Source organism: Lepus europaeus, chromosome 12 (assembly GCF_033115175.1).
Source record: "Lepus europaeus isolate LE1 chromosome 12, mLepTim1.pri, whole genome shotgun sequence".
NCBI lineage: Eukaryota > Metazoa > Chordata > Mammalia > Lagomorpha > Leporidae > Lepus > Lepus europaeus.
In genome coordinates this window covers 84,484,889-84,502,744 of record NC_084838.1, presented here as the reverse complement: position 1 = coordinate 84,502,744, position 17,856 = coordinate 84,484,889, and the positions used below count along the sequence as shown (strand labels likewise).

Below are 17,856 nucleotides of genomic sequence, written 5' to 3'. Positions count from 1 at the left end.
ACACCCCATGTGGGATCTGTCCTTAATGTGTTGTCTAATGTGAAGTGATGCTATAACTAGTACTGAAACAGTATTTTTACACTTTGTGTTTCTGTGTGGGTACAAACTGATGAGGTCTTTACTAATTATATACTGAATTGATCTTCTGTATATAAAGATAATTGGAAATGAAAAAAAAAAACAACCTGGTGTTAAATTGGAAATGGCATAGAAAATTAATTAATTTAAAAAAAATATTATGTAGGATCTCTGTCTTTAATGTGCTATACACTGTTATTTAATGCTATAACTAGTACTCCAACGGTAGTTTTTTCATTTTGTGTTGCTATATGGGGCAAACTGTTGAAATCTTTACCTAATATATACTAAACTGATCTTCTGTATATAAAGAGAATTGAAAATGAATCTTGATGTGAATGGAAGGGGAGAGGGAGCGGGAAAGGGGAGGATTGCGGGCAGGAGGGAAGTTATGGGAGGGGGGAAGCCATTGTAACCCATAAGCTGTACTTTGGAAATTTATATTCATTAAATAAAAGTTTAATAAATGGAAAAAAAAAAAGAAACTACTCTGTATGACATCAAAATCGTAAAAAAAAAACCAAAAATAAAAAAAATAAAAAATAGAAAACAAAACCACAGTTCTGCAGTAATATAAAGGCTATAAACAATGATCAAATGAAAACATGTCCATTTCTCTCATATACAGTAATTTAAATATAACTAGAAATCATTAAAACAATAGTAGTATACCATTCTTTAAAAATGGTTTGACAGACATAAAACAAGGTTTGACGAAATAGTATTTCCAGCAATACTGATACACACAGTCAATTTCTTTTCCTGGTTTTGTTACTTTCTGTCTTGGATAACAGCCATTTTGACAGGGATGTGGTGATAGCTCATGGAGATTTGATTTGAATTTTCCAATAGCTAGTGAAGTTGAGCCTTTTTTCAAACATTTGTTGGCATTAGTATTTGTCGAAAACTGTCTATTGAGGTCATTTGCCCCTTTCTTAATTGGATTGTTTTGTTGTTGTTGCTGTTGTTATAGAATGCTAAAATATCTAAACTACCTAAAGCAACCTACAGATTTAATGTGATCACTATCAAATACCAATAGCATTTTATAGAATTAGAAACAACAATCCTACAATTCATATATCAGAATTGCCAAAGCAATCCTGAGCCAAAAAAGAAAAAAAAAAAAAATTCAAGCTGGTACCATCACAATACCTGAATTCAAAGCAAACCACACAGCTATAGAAGTGAAAATAGCATAGCACTGGCATGAAACTGACACACAGATAGATGTAACACAATACAGCCTAGAAATTTAATCCATATACATACAGCCAACTGTTTTTTGACAAAAGTGTCCCAAACATACATCAGAGAATAATCTCTTCAATAAATGGTATTGGCAAAACTGGATGTATATATGTAGAAGAAAGAAATTAGATGCCTACCTCTCACCATATACAAAAATCAACTCAACATTTTCAAAGACCTAAACTGAAAACCTGAGACTACGAAATTGCTGGAAGAAAATGTAGGGGAGGGGCTGGTGCTGTGGCATGGCAGGTGAGGCCATCGCCTGCAGTGCCAGCATCCCATATGGACGCCAGTTCGAGTCTTGGCTGCTCCACTTCTGATCCAGCTCTGTGCTGTGGCCTGGGAAAGCAGTGGGAGATAGCCCAAGTCCTTGGGCCCCTACACCCCAGTGGGAGACCTGGAGGCGGCTCCTGGATTCTGGCTTTGGATTGGCGCAATTCCAGCCATTGCAGCCAACTGGGGAGTGAGCCCGCAGATGGAAGACCTCTCTCTCTGTCTCTGCCTCTCCTTCTCTGTGTAAATCTGACTTTCAAATAAATAAATAAATCTTAAAAAAAAAAAAAAGAAAATGTAGGGAAAACACTCCAAGAAACTGCTTTAAATGATGAGTTTTGAATAAGACCTCCCATAATACAGGCAACAAAACCAGAAATAGACAAAAGGGATATATCAAACTCAGAAACTTCTGCATAGCAAAGGAAACAATCAATAGACTGAAGAGACATCCAATAAAATGGAAAAAAATATTTGCAAGCTACTCTCTCAAAGGATTAAATCCAGAATGTATCAGCAATTCAAAAAACTGAATGACACCATTTGCTTTGAACTCCCTCTTTCCTTAATGTTTCCCTGCAAATACTATTATTTGAAGTCATACCTCCGTGTTCTCAGTCACCTCAGTTTCTGTCATAAGATCTGCTAAAGCATAGACAAACCCAAGATCCAACCTGAGATCCATTTCTTGAATTAATACTTTAAAATACCTGTGTTAAAGTAGAAAACATTAAACATTATTAACTGTATTAAGAAAAATAGATACAAAATAAATATTAGAATTTTGAATCTCAGGACTTTTTAGATAAATGAATTAAAAAATTATAGTCACATTATTTATAACAAGCTCAAAATATGAGAATGGTCATTAACAGGAAAAGGATAAGTAAACTGTGGTATATAGCAATACAACACAATATTATATATCTGTGATAATCAATACACTATAGTTACATACAATAAAATCAATAACAGTGAAAATGTTGAATAAAAAAGCAACTCCCAGTAAGTATATACAGCTTAGAACAATTTTTTCATTAGTAAAAAAATTAAAACTAAAAATCCTAAGTGTAGGTACATATATCACATAATATATACATATATATGGATGAATGGATATTAGATCATGTATTTATTTATTTTCAAAGATAGAGTTACAAAGACAGTGGGAGAAACAGAGAGGTCTTCCATCTGCTGGTTCACGCCCCAGATGCCTGCAATGGTCATTGCTAGGCCAGGCTACTGCTAGGAGCTAGGAGCTTCATTCAGGTCTCCCATGTGGGTAGCGGGTGCTCACATACTTTGGCCATCTTCTACTGCTTTTCCCAAGCCATTAGGAGGGACCTGGATCAGAAGTGGAAGCTGGGACATGAATGCTTTAGCGTCCACATGGGATGGCTTAACCAACTAAGCAAAAATGTCAGCCCCAGAAGTATCTTTTAAAAAGCAAAGGAATAAAGATAATTTATCTTGGTGAAAAGGTGGTAGGAATAAGTTAGGGTATCAGATGGAAGTTTTTGTTCATGTTCTAATTCTTGGAATAGATGGTGAATATGAAAAAAATACTTTCTTCCTTGTTTCTAAAACAGTATGTGGTCATTATAGACAAGTTAAAGGAGAAAACAAAGACAAAAAAGAAAACACACATGATCCAGAAACAAGTCTCATTAAACTACCTTTATGTATTTAATCCAGAGTCTTCTGATTCTAAAATTATAAAGTAATTATTAGCCTTTGACTCAAATATTATTCATGTCTTTAAATCAAAACATTAAGGAACATGTAAGAAATGTATTGACACTTACTTAATACGTGATATCTTGGAATGTCCTGCAGATCTCATGACAATACTGACATCTGTAAAGGGCTTTGGTGCTACAAAAGCGATTAAAACGATTAGTAATATGGTATGCATTTTCTTGTAATTTAAAGCATTACTATGGAAAATTAAATAATCTACTAAATCATGAGTATCAATTAAAATTACTGATATTTGCAAGATCCACTCAACTTTATTTTCAGACTCCAGGATTTTTAAAAAATTATTTGAGTCACTCTAATAGTAACTAACCCTATAAATTAGTGATTTTAAACTAGTATGCATTAGAAGCAGGAAACTGTGAAAACATATTCTAAGAACTTGTACTGAATCATCAGGTAGAGAGGCTTACACATGTACAGTGGTTAAAAAGATTCCAAGTAGAACAGTGATCCTCTAGACAGCTCAGAGTCAGTGGTATGGGGTAAAGGATGAGAAAGCAAAGAGAGAGGGAAGTGAAACGGGGTAATAGGGAGGGAAGATATAGTGGGAGGAAGAGAGACAGGAAAAAAGAAAGGCAAAATGGAAGAAAAGGATTGAAAAAGGACTTGTTAGTTATTCTTATCTGGAGAACACAGGACAGGTTCTACTCTTCAAAAACATTCTGATATGAAGCTCCTCATTATTTACTCAAAGGTCCTTAGGATTTAAAAACTAAGGCTTACAGGTTAGCTATCTGCTTTTTAAATTACTATTTCTAAAACTTAAACATATTTGTAACACCTTTTCTTCAGTATTCACTTAAAAGTTTTGCTGAAGTTAGCTGAGAACTTGCTGAATCTTTTACATGCAGTTTTTCCAATGATTCTATAGAAATTAACCTTAAGAATGGTTTCATTTTAATTTGTATAGGAAAATAAGACAAATAGCAAATGCAACTATCTGCATGGTAATCTAAAAATAAAAACAAACCTGAATCCATGGTGATAGACTTTGGAGGCTTAATAGGGTAAAACACAAAAGGAAATACAGCACCATGTATTTGGTTTTGGATCTAAGGAAATTAAAAAATAGGTTGGCATATTAGTATATCAATTAAACAACATGACTAGAATAACAAAAATTTAAGTAGAAGGAATCAGAAAGTCTGGTCCAATAGTGACAGTGAACTAGAAGGTAAAAGGATTCAGAATATTCCTTTAATTCTTTAACTTCTTAGGGTGCTTCATACTCACTGCCTTCCATCTTGCCATCTCCTTTGGGCTTTGTATTGAATAAAGTAGACTATGGGAACAAACACATCTGGTTTCTTACTATGTTCCTTCAGAATTCAATTTTGCCTATAATTTTAGAAAGACTTACTTGTATTCTGTAAATTTGAATTCTAAATGATGACTGATGTGCAGATGTGCTATGTTCCACTTTTAATGCTGGGAGATAATTTCTTCGCAGAGCTATTACATGTGGTTGCAGAATTTTCATGTTATTCCCACTAGGTGTTAAACGAACCTGAAAAATATAATACCCCCAAGGAAAAAACATGGAATTTCTCTTCTTCAAATGGACTAAAATTTATACCTAAAAAGTTAAATACTCATCAAAATAGTTGGTCAAATATTTAATTAGGTTTATATTCAGATCCTTATGCCCCATACCCTTAAATTAATATAAACATTGATATAATTCTTATATCTTAGCTATAAATATATTAATTCACTATAATAAACACATTAACAAAATAAAAATAATTTCCATGCAGTAAAAAACAAAAAATAAATAAAACAAACTTTTTGTATCTAGCACCTTAAAAGAAAACTTGATTTCCTAGCCCTTTAAAAGATTTTATATGAAGTATTAGGATAGGATTAAATATGTTCATTTTGTTTTGGAGGGAAGACAAGCTTTCCTTAAAATTCACTAGTGATTCAAACTATAACAGATAAAAATTAAAACTTCACACCAGAACTTAAAACTATTACCGGAATGTTAGTGTCCAACTCAACAACCTTATCTTCTGAAGGTGAAGACTCAGTATATTCCTTAAATTCTTTCTCTAACTTCTCGGTGTGCTTTACACTCATTGGCTTCCACCTTGCCTTCTTCTTCGGCTTTGTCTCCCAAACCACATCAGAACTTACATATGAAAGCAAAAAACCACAGGACTAATTTATATTCACTTTCATTTAAACTGGATTATTACATCAGTGACAAAAATTTGATAAAACTTTTTGCAACAGCATAAGTTACAAGCAAGCACATTACAAGCTTAAAAACATAAATTAACTGATTCCTAAAAAATTCCTATTCAGGCACTATTCTAGGTGTCAAAGATGTTATCAGTGAACATGTCTGCCATCCTGAGATTCATTTTAGCTAGAGTAACAGACAATAAATAGGAAACACAGTAACTACTATTCAATTTTAATATATAGGAGGTTAAAATGCTTTTGAAAAAAGGAAAAGCAGGCAGGGTGAAGAGGAACTGGAGTACTGGAATATGTGATGTGGTGGGGGTTGTAGTAAGAGAGAGTGGTCAGTGGGGAGCCTCTTCAAGAAGGTCAGATTTCAGCAACCTACAATGTTTCCAGAGAATTATCCAGCAGACAAGAGGAGAGTATTTAGGAAGAGGGACCAGTTTCAGCAACAGTCTTAAAGCAGGGACATGCCTGTACTACAGGAAGAAGAGCATGAAGCCTAGCATGACAGAAGCACATTCTGAGTAACTGATGCAGACAGACTAGGGAAGGCAAAATAATGTAAAGCTATGAAGGACATTGAAAAGACTCTTGGGAAACTCCTGGAAAGTTTTAAGAAGATTAACAACATGACCTGATTTAGATAACTCTCTTAAGATACTACTGTATGAGGGGGTGGGGAGAAAGAACAGAGAGGCAAAGCTACAAACAGGAAAACTTGTTAGGAGTTAATGCAGTAAGCCAGGCTCTGACCAGGGGTGGTAAGTCATATAAGAGAGTCATGTTTTATGTATTTTGAAGGTATACCCAGCACAGAACCTCTAGCTGGAACAGATGTGGAATGTGAAATAAACAGAAGAATCAAGGACGACTCTCACATTTTTTGGCCTGACCAACTAGGGTCCAGTTGAAATTAAATCTGATGGGGAAGTAGGTTTTGGAAGGAGGAAATCTGGGGTTTTGGTGCTACAGATGAAGTTTAAGAAACTCCTCTTAGATATGTGAGCAGAGATTTTGCATAGCCAGTTGGATTTACAAGTGGCATGTTCAGAAGACAGGTCTAGCTGACAATAGGCAGGTTAGAAATAAGTTGGTAGGTATGTAGATAAAATTTTTTGACATATATGTGGCATTTGAATACATAAAAAACTGAAAGGTGAGAAAAGGATTAAAGTCTAAGAGTCTCAGAGTAGCCATTATAAGTAGCTGAGACAAGACAAGGAACCAAGAAAGGAAACTAAGGATGCTGGGGGCAAGAGATGGTGAGTTATGAAAGAGAATCTGTGTTAAATGCTGATATAAAATGAGGACACATCATTCTACATTAGATCTGGCATTACGGAGGTCATTGGTAATCTAAGATGACCAGTTTCATGTGTGCTGAAAGCAAAATCATTTGGAATGGTTAAAGAAAACAGTGAGTGAAAAGGAACTGGAAATAATCAATATAAATTTTTTAAAATTTTAATTTATTTATTTGGAAAGCAGACAGAGATCTCCCATTCACTAGTTCACTCACAAATGTTCCCAACAGCCAGGGCTGTGCTACACAGAAGCCAGGAGCGAGGAACTCAATTCATGTTGTCCATGTGGGTGAAGGGACCCAAGTATATAAACCATCATCTGCTGCTTCAGAGTGAACATGACTATGTAAGCTAGAATCACGAGCAGAGAAAGGACTTGAACCCAGGTATGTTGATATGGAATGCAGGCATTTCAAGCAGTGTCTTCAAAGTGGCATCATAGCGGCTATGCTAAATGTCTGCTCCTAAAATTTTTAATAGACCACATATGTGATGAGTATGTCTGAAAATGGACATAAAGAAATGAGCAATTGTTAGAGAGAAAATAGGAACAAAAGAATTTTTTTTTTTAAGTTGAGAGAAGTAACACTAATGGGAACAATCCAGGAAAAGAGCCAAAAGTTGTTGACTTAGGAGAAATGAGGAATGCTAGATCACTGTGCTCAAGAAAGAGGGAATGAAATGTAGTGTTAAAGTAGAAAAATACATTTAAACAGAACATTTGCAATATATCTATGGCAACTATAGAGAATAATGTCAGTATACTCTGTAGGTGCAAATGCTGATTAGTAGGGAGCTGTGATATTGGGAAATGGCGTGGTGTGTAGAAGTTCGCTTTTCATGGCTTTGGTTTTCTAAGGGAGGAGGGATGCAAGGTAGGGAACTGAGCAAATCAAGGGGTTTGAGGAGAAACAAAGTATAAAATAGTAATCTAGGAGAGATGGTGTCAGTGGAAGAAATGTAATTGTACTGAAATTAAAATGGCGAAAAATCTAAAATACAAAATAAAAAACCCATATGCTGAAATTACTTGTCCTGTTTATTTACATATTTAAATATTCAATGTTTTTTTATTCACTTAATAAGCAGAAATGTACAGATGACATTATTAATCTTTATGTCTACATGATTTAGCATAGAAGATAATACATAATAGGTGTAAACACCTTAAAATTTCTTCTCTATTTGGCATTTATATTTAAATAATAAAATCCTACATTTTTTGAGAATAAAATTTTCAAAAAAAAGTTCTTTTTTAAAAATGTCACTGATTCCATTCAATGAGACATCAGTGGCATCCATAATTTACATCGAAAACAATTTAAATCTGCATAACATACCTTTAATATTTTACATTTTTGTATAAATATATATTTGGGAATTTAACTCAAGGATTAAAACTACCTGAGAAATGCTTTCATATTAGGCAGATATAGAAATTATTTTTTGTTTAAACATCTATGATTAGGAATAATAGGGGCATAAGGAAGAGACAAGAGCTCTACTGGTGATACCTTGCAAGATAAATGATAAATACAATATCACCCTACTAGTTCTTAAAGTACAAAAGTCAAATTAGAAAGTGAGCATCTTTAGCCTTTCAACAACTACTTATGGAGCATCTACAGTGTATCCTGCACTTTGCTAGGTGGTATTGGACAACTGATTAAACATTTTTAATGACAAGTTAAAATATGTTTTTCTTATACTAAATAACTTTTAGAGGTAAGGGGATTTAAAAATATAACAAAGGATTTATAAAAATGATTTTTAATTTTTTTTCTTAAAATGCAGAAAAGTACGAAATGAACTTTTAAATTACCATTACCTGAGTATTGATAGTCAAAACACAAAATTTAAACTAGGTCGTTTTAGACTTTATAGTCATTATTTCTTACTAAGAGATGATTATTTAAATTTACCCAACATTTAATGCATCTAACCTTGTAATGCCTATATAGGCTACTTCTTGCTTTGTATAATTGTTGACAAGAGAAATTCCAACATCTTGCAATGCCAATGCAATTTCTTGCTCTGCTAACTCTGCTTTCTCACTTTCATATGTAACTTTAAATACCCTTGGATCTTCAGTGAATAAAATAATGCGCTGTAAGCCTTCAAAGAATGAAACTAAATAAATGGTCTTTTTCCCCAAATTTATAGGTGTCATCATATCCTAAAACAAAACCATCAAAAGAAAAAAAAAATTAGAGTTTGAACATGACACACGAAATCTAGATTCCATATTTATAAAATGAGAATATTAATGGCACCTACTTGATAGGGTTGGAGTGGCAAGCTAAATGAATATTTGTACAATACTTGGCAATTAACATCATTGAAATAATTTGATTTTGGCTACTTCAGTCAGTATTACTATGAAGCTACTACTCAGGGAGACAGATCAACTGTTACACTTCTTTTAACACCTTAATAAAGTTTAATTAGTTTTCCTTTGTAGGCTAACCAATAATATAAGGTATGATTTTCTCTGCTTTATTCTAAATCTAGAGCAATGTGCTATGTATTAAAAGTAGTTTCAGTCTGAAATTCCTATTTCCTTACATGACTGAGTCAAACAGGATAAAAAATACCTGACATTTTTAGTTGTATTCTAAAAAGCACTGATATTTGCCACAGAATCAATTATGCATAACCCCTTATACAAACATTATGTTAATATTAGTCTTGAAATTCAATGCCAAGACAAATATAGCAAATTCTAATAATTCATGAATTTCTAGTTAATAACATTCTTATTAGCAAAAAATTTTAATATACAGTACACAATGATACATTATAAAATATTAAAATTATGGCTATTTCCATAAATTTACTTAAAGCACATTAAATATTTTCTACAAGAAAGCACTAAAATTACACTGAGAAACAAACTTATATCCAAATAATTCTGAAGTCTAATATCTTATAGGGATTTTCAGGTTTATTTTTATAAACTTTAAACTATCATTATAAAATATGTACATATATGCAAGACTACTTATCAACAGCTCAAAGGAATGTAATTATTTTTATATTAAAATACAATATTTTCCTGATCATATATAAAATCACAGATTTTTTAAAAATGAAGTTAGGCCAATTATAGGGGCCCTCTTAAACACAATCTAAAGAACTCATACTGAATTTCTCAATAACTATTGGGATAGCTATGGAAGACATGGAAAATATTTCAATATGCTAAAAGAAAATAATCTTGAACTCAGAATTCCTTACTTGGCAAAAATATCCTTCATGGAAGAGAAATATACAAAATAAAGATACCTAAAGACATTAAAATTACTAAAGCTCACCATCAACAGAGATTGATTCAAGAAAATTCTCCAGAAGGAATTAACTGTAAAAAGAAAGTGATCTAAAGTGGATGTCTACAGCCATAAGGAATGTTCTGCAAATAAAAGAGCAGGTATGTGGGAAAAAGCATAAAATCCAATATCCAGTCAAGATGAAAACTGGCAAATAAAGACTAGATGAGAAGTTCTTACTTCTCATTAAAACTTCTCTAAAAAAAATTCAATGAAGATCATAAATATACCTGTGAAATGTTGAAGGAATTTAAGATCAGAAAGACAAAAAGATCTATAATCATCAAACTTTTCAACAATATATAAATGTCTCAGCCAGTGTAACAAGATGAAAGTAAAAGAAAAATTAAAGGATTGGAAAGAAGGAAACAAAAGTCTATTACTTTATGACTGTCCAAGGAGAACACATTTTATTTATAATTTATTTTTAAAGATTTAGTTTTATTTATTTGGAAGACAGTTACAGAGAGAGGTGGAGAGAGAGAGAGGTCTTCCACCCACTGGTTCACTCCTCAAATAGCCACAATGGCCAGAGCTGAGTTGATCTGAAGTCAGGAGCCAGGAGCTTCTTCCGGCTCTCCCACGTGGGTGCAGTAGCCCAAGCACTTGTGCCATCTTCTACTGCTTTCCCAGGCCATAGCAGAGAGATAGATCGGAAGCAGAGAGATGGATCAGAACCAGTGCTCATGTGGAATGCTGGTGCTACCGGTCAGCGCTTTAACCTACTGCGCCACAGCACCTGCCCCGAAGGGGAACACTTTTTAAAAGAATAAATAATAAAAGTTTAATGAGTTTATTTTTTTAAAAAATATTGTCATTTTCTGGTTTGACAATTGATCAACAAGTGGGGTTCAACCAACCTTCTTGCTAAGAATAAAAGCCAGACCCCTAACCACAAAAGAGAAACATGTTTGAAAAGTTAAAAAATCAGCAAGAATTAATGGGATCAAGATCTGAGGGAGAAAGAAATTTGAGAGCTTTGTATTTGGAGGCACTTTCTCCAAAAGTCAACTGCCAGTTCTGAAAATAGAAGCAGAAACTTGAGAGGCTAACAAAGTCCAGTTACTGGGTGGCTGGCCCCTGGGATTGGAAAAAACAAAACTGGAGCAGAGGTATGTCAAAAGAAAGGGATCAATATTTTAGATTTGTATTTCAGGATACAAAGGACTATACTCCAGATACTAGGGTGAACTGAAGTTCTACCCATCCTTAGAAAGACTCAAGACCAGATTTTAAATAATCTCAATCCCCACTTGGATCAAGGTAATCTCCTTCTAGACTGTTTTCCCAAAGGCAAAACCATATTTTCTCAAGAGAAAGGAACACCATACACAGTCTCAATTATCTCTAAAAATATACTAATGTCAGCATCAGTCATCAAGACACTGCTTAGGACATGTACATCCCGTAGTAGAGAGCTTGGGTTTGAGTCTTGGCTCTGCTCCTGATTGCAGCTTCGATCTAGTACATACCTTGAGAAGCAGCTAGTAATGACTCAAATTGTTGACACCACCAATGTGGGAAATTAACATTGGGTTATCTCCTGGCTACTGCCTGGCCTACTACTACATGCTACGGGAATTGAGAGAATAAACCAGAGGATGGGAGATCTCTGTGTCTCACAAACATGATAATTAATAAATGAAACACTGAAAGTTGCAAGGTGTCTGGTGAAGAGGTGTTAAAATTTACATAAATGTGGAGTCCCTAAAGAAAAAATAAGCACAAATCACATTTGAAGAGATAATTACAGACATTTGTAAACCAAATAAAGGACTTCAAGTCACTGATTTGAGAAACACAATAAATCAAGAAAACACATAATAAAATTTCTGAACACCAATAAAAAGAAATCATGAAAGTAAAGGGGGAAAAGTGCCAAACCTGAAATTTTATATCTAGCAAAATATCTCATAGAAAAAAGGCAAAATAAGGAGATTTCCAGACAAAGAAAGATCATTTGTCAGCTATAGTCTCCCATTAGAAAAATATTAAGGAGAAAAAAAAATGAGCTTTGATGGAAATATACAGATACAGGGAAAGAATGAAAAGTTGCAAAAGGAGAAATTTGGATGCATTTAAATGAAATATTAATTGTAAAAAAGTTAATTCTTTTTATGGTGTTTAACATCTATTTAGAAATGAAATACACAATAGCATATAAGACACATCAAGGGAAACAAAGTCAATGAGTTCTTCGTGTTACTACAGAAGTGCAAGTATTTCTCTGCATGTTTTTGTAAATCAGGTTTTAGTAAATGTTGTCTTCTTTGAGAAATGTCTGTTTAAGGTTTATGCCAAGTTTTTTTTTTTTTTCCTAAAGATTTAATTATTTACTTGAAAGGCAGTTAGAGAAAGAGAGATCTTTAATCTGCTGGTTCACTCCCTAAATGGTTAGGGTTAGGCCAGGGCAAGGCCAAGAATTCCATCCAGGTCTCCCATGAAGGTGCAAGGGCCCAAGTACTTGAGCTATCTTCAGCTGCTTTCCCATGTGCATCAGCAGGAAGCAGAACAGCTGGGACTCCAACTGGCACCCACATGGGTTGCCAGAATTGCAGGTGGCAGCTTAACCTGCTGCAACACAATGCCAGCCCATGCCCACTTTTTAATCTGGTGGTTTTTTTCTTATTGAGTTACTCACAAATATTGAGTATTTAGTTCTGATAAAATACATAGTTTGCAAATATTTCCCCCACTCAGTAGGTTGCCTTTTCATTCTTTTGTTGTTGTTGTTGTTGTTGTTAAGTAGCAGAGCAACTAGCATTTTCATATAATAGCTTGATATAATACTATTTGTCAACTTTTATTCTTGTTGCCTGTGCCTTTGAGCTATTGTTCACATAATCACTGCCCAGCCCAAAGGAGCTTTACTTCTATGTTTTCTTCTAGCAGTTTCATAGTTTTGGGTCTATGTTTAAGTCTTTAATCCATTTTGAGTTGTCTTTTGCATATGGCAAGATAAGAATCTGGCTTCATTCTGCATGTGGATGCTCTGTTTTCCTCCACCATTCACTGAAGAAACTATCCTTTTCTCTACTTTGTGTTGTTGGCATTTTTATTGAAAACTAGTTGGCTATAAATGTGTGGATTTATTTCTGGGCTCTCTGTTCTGCTCCATCAGTCTTTGTGCCTGTTTTGTGCCAGTACCATGCTGCTTTGGTTACTATAGCTTCCTAGTATGTTTTTGAAGTCAGGTAGGATAATGCTTAAGATCATGCCATCTACAGTAAGAAACAATTTAACTTCTTTTCTAATTTGGATGTCTCTTTTTTCTTTTTTTGCTTAGCTGGTATGAAAGTGGGCATTCTTGTCTTGTTCTAAATCTTAGCAGAAAAGCTTCTAGCTTTTCACATTCAGTTTGATAGTTGTTGTGGGCTTGTCATATACCGTTTTTACTGTGTTAAGGTATATTCCCTTTATACTTAGTCTGACAAGAGTTTTACTATTTCTTTAAATTTTTTTATTTATTTGGAAGAGAGAGTGACAGAGAAGGACACACACACACAGACTGCACAAGTGAGAGAAAGATCTTCCTTACATAGCCTTTCCAGGCACATTAGCAGAGAGCTGAATCAGGACCCAAGTAGTCGGAAATTGATCTGGCACTCTGATATGGGATGCTGATGTCATAACCTGCTGGACCACAATGCTGTCCTCTCAGAGTTTTTATCATAAGGGGATTTTTCGTAGCTACTGTAAATGGGGGCAGTGATCATGTGGCTTTTGTTAATTTGATTTATCATATTTATTGATTTTCAAATGTTGAGCCACCCTTGTACTCCAGGGATGAATCTCAAATCATTATGGTGAATGATCTCAATTCGCGAGCATTCTGGCAAAGAGTTTTGCAACTATGTTTACCAGGCACACCTGTTTGTAGTGTTCCTTCTTTGTTGTCTCGTTTGGTATCAGGGTAAATGCTGGCCTTGTACAATGAGTTTGGAAGTGTTCCCTTCTCTTCAATATTCTGGAAGAACTTGAAAAGAATTGGTATTACCTATTCTTTAAATGCCTGGTAGAATTCAGCAGTAAAGCAGTTGGGTCCTAGATTTTTTTTTTTTTACTGGACTTTTTACTACTGGATCACTCTCCTCCCCTGTTACTGGAGCATTCATATTTCCTATTTCTTTATAATTCAATCTTGGTAAATTTTATGTATCCCTGTCATCAAGTAATACATCACTATATACCCAAAGGCACTGAAATCAGTATGTTGGTGGCTTTTCTGTACTTCCACATTCACTGCAGCGTTATTCATAACAGCCAAGAAATGGAAACAACCTAAATACCCATCAACAGATAAATGAATCAAGAAAATGTATTATATATACAAGAAGGAATAGTAAGAAGGGGGAATTTGTCACTGCAAAAACATGGATGAATTTGGTGGACACTGTGCTACATAAAATAAGCAATCCACAAAAGGACAAATACTGCATTATATCACATATATACGGAATCAAACAAGATTGAACTCATAGAAATCAACAGCAAAATGATGGTGGTTACCATAGGCTGGGGAGAACGGGGGAAAAATGGGATAACAAATTATTGATCAAAGGGAAAAAAGTTTTAGACAGAAAGGAGGAACATAACTGAGACCCAGTGAGTAACATTCCCTTGCTCCAAACCTCATTTGTGGTGATAAAGGAGCATACTGCCTAAACTACCTTAGTGGTTGCCATAAATTCTACCACCCAAGAGGAATGTCCAACACTCCCTTGCTGGCATGCCATCTGCTGGCCTTTATCCTCCTGGATAGGCAAGTGCAAACTTGGCCTGCAACAGTTTTGTGTGTCTAAACATTTGGACTTCAGAAGATACTGTAGTGGGTGGTAAAAGATAAACATACCAGAAAGATTAAACAATTCAAAATTTTAATCTACCTATTCATATTGCTTCAAAACATAAAAGGCAAAGACAGGCCGGTGCCGTGGCTTAACAGGCTAATCCTCCGCCTTGCAGCGCCAGCACACCGGGTTCTAGTCCCCGTTGGGGCACCAGATTCTGTCCTGATTGCCCCTCTTCCAGGCCAGCTCTCTGCTATGGCCCAGGAAGGCAGTGGAGGATGGCCCAAGTCCTTGGGCCCTGCACCCACATGGGAGACCAGGAGAAGCACCTGGCTCCTGCCTTTGGATCAGCGAGATGCGCCGTCCGCAGCGGCCATTGGAGGGTGAACCAACGGCAAAGGAAGACCTTTCTCTCTGTCTCTCTCTCACTAACCACTCTGCCTGTCAAAAAAAAAAAAAAAAAAAAAAAAAAGGCAAAGACAACAGAATGTATAAATCCATGCTTTTGTTTGGAGATTTTTAACACTTCTAACAGTAATAGAACATGCAACACATTTCAATAACACAAATAACACATTTGAATAAACTGACACGTAATACAGAGCACTGTAATGAAGGCAACATAATATATATTCCTATGAAATATTTGCTAATACTGCTCACATGGAATAACTATAAGAAAAATAAAAATAATATTAAATAAAAATAATAGCCATTAAAACATGAAAACTTGATATTAATAAAAATTGTAAAATATTTTGGGACTGGAATGGTGCAGGTGAGGCAGCTGCCTGCAACAGTGGCATCCCATGTGAGTGCCTGTTTGAGTCCTGACTTCTCCACTTCTGAGCCAGCTCCCTGCTAATACACCTGGAAAAGCAGCAGAGGATGGCCAGAACACTTGGACCTCTGCCATCCACATGGGAGACCCAGATGCAGTTTCTGACTCCTGTCTTCAGCCTGGCTAGCCCTGGCTATAGAAGCCATTTGGGGAATCAATCAGCAGATGGAAGCGCACGCTCTCTAACTCCGCCTTTCAAATAAACGAAATAAATCTTAAAAAATTTTTTTGAACCAAAGCATTAAAAAATACACAACATACGAAAATTTGTGAGGCAAAAATAATACTGTCTTAGGAGAAAAATCTGCAACTCTAAATGATTTCGAAAAGTAAAGAAAAACTGAAAAATAGTTATTGCTCACACACTGAACAGTGTCCACAAAAATTTGTACTTTGAAGTCTCAATACTCAATGTGATTGTATGGGGCAAGGGCCTTCATGAAGGTAGTTAAGGTTCCATGAAGTCATAAGGGCAGAGCTGATTCAATAGGCTGTCATTGCAAACACCAGAGAGCTTGTGTTTCTTGTTGCCCCCCAACTCCCATCTGTGAAAACACAGCAAGAAGGTGGTCATTGGAAAGCCCCAAGAGATCCCTCAGCACAGCCCTTAGCCCTGCTTAGTGACTTCCAGTCACTAAATGTTTCTGTTTTTTAAGCCACCCAGTGTATGGTATTTTATCATGGCAACCTGAACGGAATAATACAGTATATATCTCAAAAGTTAGAAGAAAACTGTCCAATTAAATCTAAAGAAAGATTAAATGAAAGAAAACAATATAGATTACAGCATAAATCTGTAAAACTGAAAACATGATAAAACATATCAAAAGAGTAAACAACGGCAAGTATTTAGCCTAGCAGTTAAGACACTGTTTAAGATACCCCTTCATATCGAAGTGTCTGGGTTCAATACCAGCTTTGGGTCTCAACTCCAGCTTCCTGGTAATGCAGACCCTGAGAGGCAGTGGTGGTGGCTCATGTGGTTGAGTCCCTAGTCACACATGTGGGAGACCTAAATTGAGTTCCCTGCTCCTGGCTTTAGCCCAGCCCAGCCCCATTTGTTGGGCAACTGAATAAGTAGATGAGAATGCTCTTTCTCCTTTCCTCCCTCCCTTTTTCTTGTTTCTCAAATAATAAAGAAAAAAAAAGTACAAAGAGCAAAAACAAGTTATCTGAAAAAATAACTTTCTAATAAAATTGATAAATCCGTAGCAAGATTTTCAAAGTAAAAGGAAAGAATGCAAAAATAACCAATATCAGAAGTGAAAAGGACATCACCATAAATACTAAAAAGATAAAAGGATGAATCTTCTGAACACATTATTAGAAAAATAGCAAAATGACACAAACAGAAATAGAAAGTGAACTGTTCTATACTTAAAAATAAAAGAGTTCATAATCTAAAGCCTTTCTACAAAGACAACTGTAGGCTAAGATGGCCTGGCTTTATGGGTGAATTACACCAAACATTCAGGAGGAAGCCATATTAATCTCACATAAGCTCTTATAGAAAATGAGGAAAATTAAGCATTTCTCAACATTTTTAGGAAGTCAGCATTACTTTGATATGAAAATGTGCAAAGTTCATTACAAGGTACTACAATTTCTCTTTTGAAAATACAAGCAGGGTCGGCGCTGTGGCATAGCAGGTAAAGCCACCGCCTGCAGTAACGGCACCCCATATGGGCTCCGGTTCAAGCCTTGGCTACTCCACTTCCAATCCAGCTCTCTGCTGTGGCCTAGGAAGGCAGTAGAAGATGGCCTAAGTCCTTGGGCCCCTGCACCCGCATATGGCCTGGGAAAGCAGCAGAAGACAGCCCAAGTCCTTGGGTTTTTGCACCTGTGAGGGAGACCCAGAAGAAGCTCCTGGCTCCTGTTTCAGATTGGCCCAGCTCCAGCTGTTGTGGCCATCTGGGGGAGAGAACCAGCAGATGGAAGACCTCTCTTTCTCTCTATGCTTCTCCTTCTCTCTATGTGTAACTCTTTCAAATAAACAAGTAAATGTTTTTTTTTAAAAAAAAAGAAAATACAAGCAA

The 17,856-nt window shown here is 35.4% G+C and overlaps 1 protein-coding gene across 3 annotated transcripts in view; it reads right to left on the bottom strand.

The window, feature by feature from the left end:
* The window catches only part of VPS13A (vacuolar protein sorting 13 homolog A), a 254,299-nt gene that overhangs the window by 41,051 nt on the left and 195,392 nt on the right, over positions 1-17,856 (bottom strand). For all 3 annotated transcript variants that reach the window (XM_062208443.1, XM_062208441.1, XM_062208442.1), the window contains exons 54-59: positions 8,807-9,039; positions 5,344-5,497; positions 4,727-4,873; positions 4,337-4,418; positions 3,411-3,480; positions 2,210-2,315 (exon numbers count right to left, since the gene is read on the bottom strand). In XM_062208443.1, coding sequence (XP_062064427.1) covers positions 2,210-2,315; positions 3,411-3,480; positions 4,337-4,418; positions 4,727-4,873; positions 5,344-5,497; positions 8,807-9,039 — 792 coding nt within the window. The remainder of the gene's footprint in view (positions 1-2,209; positions 2,316-3,410; positions 3,481-4,336; positions 4,419-4,726; positions 4,874-5,343; positions 5,498-8,806; positions 9,040-17,856) is intronic.